At 48.2% G+C, this 13446-nt stretch overlaps 1 protein-coding gene across 5 annotated transcripts in view; it reads left to right on the top strand.

Annotated features, from left to right (window-relative positions):
- Positions 1 to 2319, top strand: part of Aldh-III (Aldehyde dehydrogenase type III) — a 224632-nt gene extending 222313 nt beyond the window's left edge. For all 5 annotated transcript variants that reach the window (XR_011508491.1, XM_070525383.1, XM_070525379.1 and 2 more), the window contains one exon: positions 1101 to 2319. Coding sequence is in view for 1 of the 5 variants with exons in the window: in XM_070525380.1 (XP_070381481.1) it covers positions 1101 to 1121 (21 nt within the window). In the remaining 4 variants the exon portion in view is untranslated. The remainder of the gene's footprint in view (positions 1 to 1100) is intronic.
- The last annotated feature ends 11127 nt before the right edge of the window (positions 2320 to 13446 follow it).

Genomic DNA, 13446 nt, shown 5'->3' with positions numbered 1-13446 from the left:
GCCTCGAGGGCTTGTGCTGTTTGGACTGATACATGCACATCGTCTTCTTCTTCCTTTCTGCGCTGCACGCCTCTTACATATGACACTGGGTTGCGTGGAGCCAGGTGCTTGGACAGCCGGCTCAAGCGCCAACATCTGACTGGCACAAGTTGTCTGCTTCCCGAGTTGCACTCCTTCGAGGTGTGTCGCATTATGGTTGAAGCTAATGATGTTGGGAATCCTTTCAACGCGAATCCCGAGTGCGCATTCATCACTTAGCCTAAGTGTCCGCTGCCAATGTGCACTCATGAGGTAACATAAATATGACTGGATTCAGTTTGACCCTCAGATATTGCCAGATTGCCGTAGAGATAAGTGCAAAAGTAAATGTGCTACTCATGCCATTCATAGTTAGCACACAGCTGTGTGTAGCTTGTACTGTACCACAGCAAAAGGGTGATACTTTGTGAACTCAATTATAAGTTGAGGGATAGCCTCCGAGTTTGACGCATCGTAGGTGCCAAAATCGGAAGTAGTGGCATCTGTGTGAGCATGGCACCTACGATGCATCAAACTCGGAGGTGCCAAAATCGGAAGTAGTAGCATCTATGTGAGCATCCAAAATCAAATTCTAACTGTGTGCCATGGTGATGATCAATAGGCAGAACATTTTGGGCACTTCCCCACTCTGCTGTAGCCTTCCCAATGGAAGGCATTGAAAAAGGAGCAAGAGCACCATAAAGGAGCTCACAAGCAATCTTTGCCAATAACTCCACTTCTGTTGAATACGTTGAACAACTTTTTGCTGCAAAGTATTTCTGAAATAATGTGTGCATATTTCAGCTTCAAGTGCATTTCTTGGCTTAGATAAAAAGTGTTGAAGGACCCATTTAAGCATGTAATCTGTCACAAATTCAATCTTTCTGCTTCTTGATCTTGTCAGAATGAGTGCACCTAGTTGCTCTATTTTCAACACGGTATTTCTACTCATTTCTACTCGTGGTGTTTATTTGCTTGTGTCACCTTGTTGCTCTTTGGCCACATCTGGCCCTTGTGCCAATAAATCCCACTAATCATCCTCATAATACATCTGTATAAGGCGTTTGTTTTCTTCATTTCAGATGCTGGGCACAGAGATTTAAAAGCAATCCAGAGGGAACAAAGGATTAATGCCACATTCCTGCAGCATCGCCAAGTGGAGAGATGATTTTTGTTCCACTCAGGCCCCGTTTCCTTTTTCTTCTTTGTAAACTTAATAGCTTCAGTTGCTCTTCTGTGTAAGAGAGAAGAAAGCACCTGGCAGAAAAAAGTTAAGCACTTTAGGCAGGCATGCAGAGCAACACCAGACACACTAATGCTGTCACTGTAGCCATGCCTCTCTTACTCCCGTTTGAGTCACAGAATCAAGTCTCCAGCATTTTTTATAAAGCCACCTATACTGAGCGACATGAAACGGCTAGCCAGATGGCCAAGCATTGTGCTTACCATGTCAAGCACTGCACCAACATGGTTTCAGGCAATAGTTCTCATGGTCTAAAGGGAAGGCAAACCTTGAGTTGGCCTGGTACACACAATGTTTGTATTATGCTAAGAAATGACAATGTTCCAGTACTTGCCGAGTCTCCTGCATGTGCCCACTGTGGACGGGGCTGTGCCAGTGAGCTAGTGTACTGCTGGGCCACCTGTTTCAAGGCAACAGTCCACGCACTCCCACTAATTAAGCTGACTGACCAGGAGTCGTGACACAGCACGAGTTATTTAGAAAACTGCACTTTTAAGTTGAGAAGCAACATAAAAAAAATTATCCTTATTATTGATGCTCAACGCACTTTACCAATTAAAAATAGGATGTGTGACCTCGCATCAGCTGGTGGCATTAATGTTGTTCTATGTTTGCATTGTCTTGTGAAAGTGCTGTTATCATCAAAAGTGCAATTTGCATTAAAGAATCCTTGGAAAAGCAGCAGCTTTGCTGCAGCAATAAGATGTGCTCCCAGCCAATGCTGCCATGCCTTTATAGTCTCATATGCTCTGCACCTGTGCAGACTGCTTACTCTGGAAAGAATGCATTGAGTGCAGATGAAACGATGCAAAACAGCAATGACCCTCTGCTGTGAGCTGGTCACTGGGTTCGATAGGTCGTTGAGTGCAGACGAAACGACGCAAGACATCAATGGCCCTCTGCTGTGAGCTGGTCACGCGGTCCAGTAGGTATCACACACAAACGTCTATACAGCATAGAGACATGAAACAAGCTAAGAAACTACTTTGCTATGCGTTTGAAACTCATTATTGTACGCATCTGCTTCCTTGATAAAATAAAGCTCCAATAACTCTTGAGCCACTGCTTTTGCCTAATGTGATGTCACTATGTGCAGTCTCAATTTGTTCTTTATTGACCTCATGTTCTGCTGCTCTTTCATTTATGCAGTAGTACCTAGTATAATCAACATTATATTGGCAGCATTATGCCCAGGTCAGCGCAATGCCACTCCAATTCAGAATTAATGGCTTCATGTGTTTCGAATGACAGCCCCCTTTTTTTTTTGTGCCCCAGAGACGAAAAAGTTGAGCAAGTTTGCAGCAAAGGACAAAAATGACAGGTTCTCCCTATTGTGGTGCAAAGGTGATGACCTCTCACAGTGGAGCCCAAGCAATGATACGAGAAGATGCTTGAAGCACTTAGTTAACAGAGAGAAGACCACGATCAAAGCTCATCTGAGCTATTTGCGTACAATTCTTCTACCTGTGTACAAGAAGCAGTCGATAGCACCTGGTTTTTTGGTGGCACTTTGTCATCAGTTGAGGGGAAAGACTGCGTGTCAGATGTAAAATGACAGCTCCTGCGCAGTATTTACAGCCAGTGAGGGCATCGTAGCAACATGTGCCTAAGTTCAGGAGATCATTCATTTGGGCTAGATGGTGCATACTTGAATTAGGAAAGAACAGCGCCAACTAAGACGATCACAAGAGGGGAGAACCACAGGTGCTTGTCCGGCGTGCCTAAGTAAGAGGCGGTTAGAGGATTGGTGGAAGTAGGGAAACGACTAAAAACAGACACCTACAAAAGCAACGTTCGTAATAGGGGATCAGAAAAGTTGGTTGTGGGAGTTCATTGCGTTTTCTTTTTTTCTTGTTTAACCTAGGTAGGACATTAGGCAGTATAATAAAAGCTTGGTGGTGCAACCCACTGCCCCGTTTCAAAGGGGACGCTCATAACCATCCATCCATCCATACATCCTCTCCAATTCAGGATTTTTCAAAGTGCTGTCGAGAGTTCTGATTTAGGCATGATGAGTGCTGGCACACATAAACCATAAGCGAACTGTCAACGTGAGGGAAACCTTGAAAAGTGTCTGTCTTCAGCCTGGACATGAGGTGTAAGTTGACGTAGTACACTGCACGATAACATCTTGGGCAAATTGGTGTTAGCTGTATGAAACATGATTTCATTGTGCAGAAATTGGAAAAGGAAGAACCAGTGAAAAGAATGAGGAGACAGAGACAGACTAGCACCTGTCTTTCTGTGTGCTCTTTGCTTTCACTGGTTTTTCTCTTTCTGAATGTTTGTGCTACAAAATCATGTCTGACATAATATAGGCTACACATGACAGCCAATGCACTGGAGTACTCTAGTTCACTATATCTGCAGCCATGCTCACAGAAACTTGCAAGAAAATGTGCTCTGCCGTCATCCCTTGATGGCGATGCTGCGTCTGGCGGATCTGAAGGTATGCTGTTGCCAACACCTCGAATGCGGTTTTGGGTTCATACCCGATCGCAATATGCAGGCACCTTTTGGACCCATTCTTTTTTTTTATTTTTTATCCATTACTGCCGGCCGCCTTTCGGTAGCCAGGGCAGGAGTGGGTACATGACGTTTTACATATTAATGGTCCATGAAGAAAAGAAAACAGTAACAGTTAACTACAGAGAACCACATAGGCACACAGTAAGGTTACTGCGAAACAAATCAGGAACAAACAAAACAAGACACAAACGCGTTGCATTCAAATCCGAAAAAGAAAGCATCAAAAAAAAAAAGGAAACCGAGCACACAAGGCTTATTGGCTAGAACTGACTGCTGAAAAAAATTAATCGGGTGATAAGGTGGCCACATCATAGGGTAACTTGTTCCAGTCTGCTGTCGTTCTCAGAAAGGACAGCTTGTACTTGTTGGTTCTGCACTGAGGCATTTTAATTGTTTTGCCTTGTTTGTGCCGAGTCTGTCGGGTTCTGTTGTACTGCATGTGAGTGTGGAATTCTATTTTGGTATGATTATTAATGATTGCAAGTAACATCTTCAGACGGTGCATTTTTCGACGAGATTCCAAGGTGGGAAGACGGGAGCGGCTAAGAAGATCAGATATCGATACCTGTCTTCCGTAGGCTTGGTGTATAAATCGCAGTGCCTTTCTCTGAACCCACGCAATACTTTTTACATTCGTTTTAGCGTGCGGATCCCAGATCACGTCAGCATATTCCAGTAGGGGACGCACGAGCGAAGTATAAGCTACAAGTTTTGTTTTGGTGGTTGCATGTTTTAACCAGTGTCTTATTAGCCATAGTCTTCTGGATGCCACTGAAACTATGTTTTTAAAGGGGGGGCTCCAATTGAGGTTCGAGCTGATAGTTACGCCAAGGTACTTAAATTGTTCTACTGGTTCTAGAGAAGCGCTACTAATTTTGTGAGAATACTTCAGTGGATCTTTCTTTTGGGTTAAGGTCATTTGTTTGCACTTCATGACATTTAATGTCATCGACCAGTTTTGGCACCAATTACTAACAGCACACAACTAGTTATTTAGAATGAGCTGGTCACCTTCGGTAAGAATTGTGTGATAAATTACGCAGTCATCTGCAAAAGAAAAAAAAAACGGGCCCGCACAGGAGAGTCAAGTTTTAGGTCATTTAAATATATAAGAAAAAGAAGCGGCCCAAGGACAGTCCTGTGGCCCTCCTAAATATACTGGAGCGATGGGTGAGCTTGAACTGGATGTCTGGATATACTGTTGCCAGTGAGATAAGTATGAATCAAGCCACTGTAAAATTTGTTGATTCTGTAAGATGTGTCTGTTTTAGCGAAAGCGTCAAACAGCGACAAAGCTGTTTTGTATGCTACTGCATGGCCGCATCAATCCGGTTATATGGAGTCAAGTCGGTGCGTCTCATAGAGCGCTGTGCCTGCCCGTAAGCTCGGCATCGACATGCATGGAGCCGCAAAAGTTTAAGATTGGGGTTTGGTTTGCCGATACCCCGTTGTCGTTGTACGGTAGCTTGTCGTAAACACTCACTCATTAGTTTGTACAAATTGTCTTGAGATGGCACCTCTGATATTAGCTGACAGACCCAGTTTGTCCCTGTATAGACAGACTGCAGTCTGGTGGCCCGCAGTATGTGTTGGTGTTAACCAAGTGGGTAGGTGACCTGAGCCCCACGGGTCAGCTTTGCGTGACCAAGCTAAGAACACATATCTTGTCGACATACAATACAATACAGATTTATTTGCAGAAATAGAAGAGTTCTGGTCAATACTATAGGCTAAAAGCTGCTGGAAAAACAGCTTGACTGGGCCGATGATCGCAAGGTCTATAGTGAAATGCTCTTTTTTTTCTCTACCTATAAATGTAGGTGAACCATCATACAGAACTTTCAGATCATTCATTATAATACGTTATTGACCGCAGTTCCATGACTGTCTTGGGGATGGGAACACCAACCGTCGCGGATCGTGGGCATTAAAATCTCCATATAACACAAACCACAACGCGAGACGAAGCACTCAAGTACTGAGGCATCTGAAGAACTGTAGGCCATTTGTATATGCTAGCCATTATCGCAGTTGCATCCCTGAGGCTCACACTAACGCCTGTACCCTCAAACTCGTCATCACAGAGATTGTCTGTGTCAAGAACCGTGAAATGCATGTCAGCATGTACGTATACACTGATGATTTCGAAGCATTGCGCGTATGCGCCACGTCTATGCAATGGAAAGAGCCTGGCAGTTGATATTAGTCTTTCTCTGCATTAGTTCCTTGAAGCGTTATATCAAATAAAATTTATTTCAACGTACAAATGATGTTGAGGACCGTGGAAAAAAAAGCCACAAACACTTGATGTGGTCCATGATCCGTTTTACAGGCAGTAACAAAACAACAAAGGAACACTGTTTAACACAGAATTAAAAAAATACATTTCCACGTTAATGACTGTGACACGATTATCAGGATGACAATGAGAAGTATTAGAAAAAAAGTAAAGCATACATAATGAGTAACTCTCAGGAATATAGCTAGTCATCAATACATTACAAACCCGCCGTGGTTGCTCAGTGGCTATGGTGTTGGGCTGCTGAGCACGAGGCCGCGGGATCGAATCCCGGGCACGGCGGCCGCATTTCGATGGGGCAAAATGCGAAAACGCCCGTGTGCTTAGATTTAGGTGCACGTTAAAGAACCCCAGGTGGTCGAAATTTCCGGAGTCCTCCACTACGGCGTGCCTCATAATCAGAAAGTGGTTTTGGCACGTAAAACCCCATAATTTAATTTTTAATACATTACAAGAAACCCAAGAAATAATCACGAAAAGTCGTAAAAAGTGCAGCACTATGTACTTCAACTTTATAAGACAATATTGACACGTGTACTTATCTTTATCGGGCAAGCACGTTTCGCCGCTTAACAAATGTCGCACAGCTCGGGACGCGCCTGAATGTACGCGAAGTTTCTGGAAACTTATCGATGCTTCTATCCGTTGCCTGTTGTCGCCGAACCTTGTGTAATCTGATTTATTCGCCTGACGCGAATGGTGTAGAACTTTGTGGAAGGCACGCGGGTCCCAACGATTAGTCTGGAACATTCGACGATTGCTGTATAAAAGCCGACGCGCTTGTCCCACTGATCAGATTTTCGACGATCGCCGAGTGTGTTCGCCGCTACCGTTGTTTTTCGAGTGTAGCCTGTTTTTTAGGGCACAAGTTCGCCCAATAAAACGCTTGTTTTGTTAATCGAGGGTTCTTCCTTCTTAATCGTCACTACCACGTGACATCTGGTGGAGGTGCTAGTGCGTTCATGTACCGAACGCCCCCGCAAAGCCGCGACCCAAGCCCGAAGCTCGAGGACAAAACAAACATCGCCCAAGACCAGCGTGCTAGCCGCAGACTGCAAGGACTGCCCCCAGAGCGTGGACTTCTACCTGAGTCGACAAAAAAGATCGTGTTCAAAACAACCCCAATGGCTGCCCCAGCGTCCACGGTTATCCTACAACCTCGGGACCCACCTGAAGACCCGGAATCCTGGCTGGAGACCTACGAACGAATCACGACATTTAACAACTGGGACTCCGACGACAAGCTGCGGCATGTATACTTTGCCTTAGAAGATGCCGCCAGAACATGGTTAGAGAACCGGGAGTCGACCTTGACAACATGGGACCTCTTCCGTAGCGGATTCCTGCGCAGCTTTACGAGCGTCGTGCGCAAGGAAAGGGCCGAAGCCATGCTGGACGCCCGAGTGCAGCTACCTATAGCGAGAACGTTGTAATCTTCACGGAAGAAATGAACTGTCTGTTCCGCCACGCCGACCCAGATATGCCCGAGGAGATGTCCCCATTCTATATGCGTGGTGTGAAGGAAGAACTTTTCGGCGCAATGATACGAAGCCCACCGAAGACCGTAGAAGAGTTCCTTAGCGAGGCCACCACCATCGAGAAGACACTCGAAATGTGGAACCGGCAATTCAACTGCCGTACAAACTCTACCCACTACGCAGGAATTCAATCACTGGCCACGGACGATCTGCGCGACACCATCAGGGCCATTGTGCGCGAAGAACTGTGCACAATGGCCTTCGTCGCAGCCTCAAGAGGCCTCGATCGCCGACATCGTGAAAGAAGAGGTGCACCGATCGCTTTGAGTTTCTGAGGTGCAACCAGAATCGCCGCAGCCCCTGCCAGAAGCGATGACCTACGCCGCCGTCGACCGCCGTCAAGGCCCCCCTGCCCGACCGCGCCAAGGCCCTTTAACGCCACAATTACGTCGTCCGCCGCCGCCGCCGCCGTCAGCACGCCCGCCTGTCGCCTAGCGCCGCTACGCGAGGAAGACGGATTGGCGCGCTCCTGACCACCGGCCGCTCTGCTACTACTGCGGAGAAGCGGGTCACGTCTACCGCCGATGCCCATACCGGGAGATGGGACTGCGAGGGTTCGCCGATAACGCGCCGCGACCACAGATTGGCAAACCACCTCGCGATATCGCCGACTACCTCGCCGTCACTCAGTGGAGCCCTAGACGACCGTCTCGTTCGCCATCAGCAGGCCGCTACCTGTCGCCGCAACGCCGACCATACACTGGCCCAGCCCGGGGCCGGTCAGTGAGCCCATATCCGGAAAACTAAAAGCAGCAACCGATGGAGGTGTGGTTGCTGTTCGTCGAACTCACGAAGATCCTACACCGCCAACGAAGACGCCGAAGAAACTACCTCGACGACATAACGACATGCCGCTGTCCCGACGAAGTGTGGAAGCAAAGAATACGACCATAAAAGGCGACCTGACGACGTCACATGCCAGCCACAGGTCAACGCGACGCAGCCGTGATCCCACGCCAAGACCTAACTGTAATGCAAGACAAAGAACCACCGACCTCGACGTGCTTCTCGACGGCCACGCAGTCACCGCCTTAGTCGACACAGGGGCTGATTACTCCGTCATGAGTGGACACATCGCCGCCCAGTTGAAGAAAGTAAAAACTGCATGGGAAGGCCCTCAAATTCGGACCGCTGGAGGACACCTCATCACGCCGACTAGAATCTGCACTGCAAGAATTTCCTTTCATGACCGGACTTACCCTGCCACCTTCGTTATCCTCCAACAGTGTTCACGAGACGTCATTCTCGGCATGGACTTCCTGAACCAATACGGCGCAATCATCGACCTGAAGTCGAAGTAGATAACGCTGTCGGGAGATGGAGCGATACCGCCGGAGAGCTCTCGTAGTCACCATGCCTTAAGCGTGCTCGAAAGTCAAGTCAGCACCCCGCCTCGCTCCAGCATTGTCATTTTCGTCGGTACCAAAACACCTGCCGACGTAGAGGCGTCATCTAGGGTGACCAGCGTCTACTGCTCGACCGCGAAATTTGCGTCGCAAGAGGGATCGCTCGTCTGCACGGAGGGAAAACTGAAGTGTTGCTGACAAACTTCAGCCAGGAGTTCAAGCACATCAACAAGGGCGCGACGATCGCGCGTACATCGAGGAAATTTTGGAAACCAGTAATGCGTTTGTCCTCTCGGATTCCGCCGCATCTACCCCGACGACCATGGTTCCCGAACAAGACTACAACATTAATCCAAGTCTCCCCATGATTAAGGAAGAACAGCTCAGAAGTCTGCTTCGACGATACAAAGGCTGCTTCTAGACGTCATCAAAGATTCGACAGACACCAGTCGCAAAGCATCGCATAATCACCGAGGATTGCGCTCGACCACTCCGCCAGAGCCCTTACCGAGTTTCGACGCGAGAACGTGAAGCTGTTAAGCAACAAGTCGACGAAATGCTGCACGACGACATCATCCAGCCGTCGAAAAGCCCGTGGGCATCCGCTGTTGTCTTGATGCAGTAAAAGGACGGAACCTTACGTTTCTGCGTCGATTATCGTCGACTGAACAAGATCACAAAGAAGGATGTATCCCCCTACCACGGATAGACGACGCATTAGATCGGCTCTGCAACGCAAAATACTTCTCGTCGATGGAAGTCTGGCTACTAGCAAATAGAAGTCGACGAGAGAGATCGCGAAAAGACCGCCTTCATCACGCCAGACGGCCTCTACGAGTTGAAGGTCATGCCATTCGGACTGTGCTCGGTGCCTGCAACGTTCTAGCGCGTCATGGACACGGTGTTAGCAGGTTGAAGTGGCATACCTGTCTTGTTTACTTGGATGACGTCGTCGTCTTCGCCGGAAATTTCAACGATCACCTTAGGCGGCTAGCGACAGTACTAGAGGCCATCAAGTCATCAGGGCTCACTCTGAAGCCAGAAAAGTGCCGCTTCGCTTACGATGAACTTCTGTTCCTAGGCCACGTCATCAGTAAATCTGGAGTACGCCCCGACCCGCAGAAGACAGCTGCCATCGCAAAGTTCCCGCAGCCCATCGACAAGAAGGCAGTGCGTAGATTCCTTGGCATGTGTGCCTACTATAGAGGCTTTGTCAAGGACTTTTCACGCATCGCTGAGCCGCTGACACAGCTAACTAAATGTGACGTCGAGTTCAAGTGGGAAACGCCGCAGACTGATGCATTTCAATAACTAAAACGACGCAAGCAGTCGCCACCCGTACTTGCGCACTTGGACGAGGACGCCAGTACCGAAATCCACCCTGACGCCAGTAGCCTAGGCCTCGGTGCCGTCCTAGTACAGAGAAAAGATGGACATGAACACGTGATAGCATACGCTAGCCGGTCGTTGTCAAAAGCGGAAGGCAATTATTCTACAACCGAAAAGAAATGCCTCGCCATCGTTTGGGCTACAGCGAAATTTCGTCCCTATTTATATGGCAGGCCATTCAAAGTCGTCAGCGTCCATCACGCCTAGTGTTGGCTAGCGAATTTAAAGGATCCTTCAGGACAGCTGGCGCGGTGGAGCCTAAGACTGCAATATATCACTGTAACCTATAAGCCCGGACGAAAACACTCTGATGCCGATTGCCTATCACGTGTCCCCATTGACTCGCCGCCGCAATATGACGAAGATGGTGACGCCTTCCTTGGCATTTTAAGCGCGGAATACTTCGCTGAACAGCAGCGAGCAGACCCGGAGTTGAAAAACCTCGTAGAGTATTTGGAAGGGGACACCGACGTTGTCCTTAGGGCATTTAAGCGAGGATTGTCTTCGTTCTCGCTTCAAAACAACCTACTGGTAAAGCAGAACTTCTCACCAGGGCGCGCCAACTACCTTCTTGTTGTCCCGTCAGGACTGGGTCCAGAAGTATTGCACGCCCTGCATGACGATCCGACCGCTGGACACCTCGGATTTTCCTGGACACTATCGAGGATACAGGAAAGGTATTATTGGCCGCGCCTGACCGCCGACGTCGCCCGTTATGTCAGAACATGCCGAGACTGTCAGCGACGCAAGACACCACCGACAAGGCCAGCGGGATTACTACAGCCAATGGAGCCTCCTTGCCGACCATTCCAGCAGATCGGGATGGACTTGGGACCTTTTCCGACGTCAACAACCGGAAATAAGTGGATCGTCGTGGCGACGGACTACCTCACCCGCTTCGCTGAAACTAAAGCGCTGCCGAAAGGTAGCGCAGCCGAAGTGGCGAAATTCTTCTTCGAAAACATCCTGCTGCGACATGGTGCCCCAGAAGTCCCCATCCGTGACAGAGGAACAGCCTTTACAGCGGAGCTCACCCAAGCCATTCTGCAATACAGTCAGACAAGGCACAGGAGGACAACGGCCTACCACCCACAGGCGAATGGTCTTACGGAGCGCCTGAATAAGACCCTCGCCGACATGCTAGCAATGTACGTCGACGTCGAACACAATACCTGGGATGCCGTCCTGACGTACGTAACACTCGCTTACAACACGGCGGTGCAAGAAACAACACAGATCACGCCGTTTAAGCTGGTTTACGGCAGGAACCCGACAACGACGCTCGACGCCATGCTGCCTCACGTCACTGACGAGGAGAATCTTGACGTCGCTACCTATCTCCAGCGCGCCGAAGAAGCCCGCCAGCTCGCCCGCCTACGGATCAAGAACCAACAGAGGACCGACAGCCGACACTACAACCTCCGACGACGCTTCGTCGAGTACCAGCCCGGCGACCGTGTTTGGGTATGGACCCGATACGCCGACGAGGACTCGGTGAGAAACTACTGCGCCGCTATTTCGAACCCTACAAGGTCATCCGACGTATTGGCGCACTGGAACTATGACGTCGTAGCAGACGGCATTTCGCATTCACAGCGGCGCCGCGCACGATCTGAAGTGGTCCATGTGGTGCGCCTTGGACCCTTTTACGGACGCTGACGAACTTCTTTATTTTGTTGTTTTCTTTGCTACGTGTACTTATCTTTATTACTTTTGTTTGTTTGGAGCATCGGGTCGATGCTTTTTAAGAGGGGGTATTGACACGTGTACTTACCTCTATCGGGCGAGCACGTTTCGCTGCTTAACAAATGTTATCGCAGAGCGCGGGACGCGCCTTAATGTATCCGAAGTTTCTGGACAGTTATCGATGCTTCTATCCGTTGCCTGTTGTCGCCGAACCTTGTGTTATCTGATTTATTTGCCTGACGCGAATGGTGTAGAACTTTGTGGAAGGCACGCGGGTCCCAACGATTAGTCTGGAACATTCGACGACTGCTGTATAAAAGCCGACGCGCTTGTCCCGCTGATCCGATTTTCGACGATCGCCGAGTGTGTTCGCCGCTACCGTTGTTCTTCGAGTGTAGCCTGTTTTTGAGGGCTTAAGTTCGCCCAATAAAACGCTCGTTTTGTTAATCACAGTTTCTGCCTTCTTAACCGTCACTACCACGTGTCAATATCTGGAATATATTGTTCAAGTTCACCGAAAATATATTGTATATCTGGCTGCGTTCAGGGCTGCATGCGTACGGGAATCTCAAATCACGTATTTAGAACCATTGTGAAATACTATGTTGTGTCACCTGCCACAGTCAGCAAATCCCGTATTTTATTTATTTATTTCAATACCTTCAAGGCCCCGGCGGGACTAGGCAGACTAGGACTTCACAGGTACTAGAAGTTACAAGGTACTTGCTGTACTTGAGTGGTAACAAACACAAATTCACCGTAAATGTTCATAGGCACGAAGGCCCCTAAGCAAGTAAACAGAAGTTGAATGGGACATTTCTGTGGTCACAGCCAAATATTGCTGAAGCAGTCACAGGTACCGTGGCAACTACACAATTAACTAAAGGCTTGCAGCGTGCTCGCTTCAGCAGTCGGACAGAAAAATGCATTATACGAGTTCACCTGTACCAAAAGCTAACATGATTTGTGTGGGCTTGCTTCAGTAGCCACGCGCAAACACAAGTTCATCCTAAATATTCACAATTATCAGACAACCTCGATGGAAGTTGCCAGAGGCAGAGCGTAACTATTCTGCCATGGCAGCTGATACAAATACTTCTGAAAATATCACAGGTATCTTGGCGACTAAACATTTTTCTAAGGCTCACTGCAGACTGGCTCAATGGTCGCAAACAACTACATTGCAGTTCACATGTACTAAGAAATTCAGTGTGGCATTTTTCTGGTCTTGCTTGAACAGTCAGAGACAAAAAACACAGTTCACAGGTACATTGTCTCATAAGGAAGTGACCACACGCTGGGTGCAGCCCTTCATCCATGGTTCCAGATACAAAACAGAAGAGATCACAGGTACGCTACACAATTTACTATTCATCTTGCAGGATCAGTTCCAGTGGT

The sequence above is a fragment of the Dermacentor albipictus genome, chromosome 9, assembly GCF_038994185.2.
Source record: "Dermacentor albipictus isolate Rhodes 1998 colony chromosome 9, USDA_Dalb.pri_finalv2, whole genome shotgun sequence".
In the NCBI taxonomy this organism is placed as follows: Eukaryota; Metazoa; Arthropoda; class Arachnida; order Ixodida; family Ixodidae; genus Dermacentor; species Dermacentor albipictus.
This window is presented reverse-complemented; position numbering and strand designations above follow the sequence as displayed.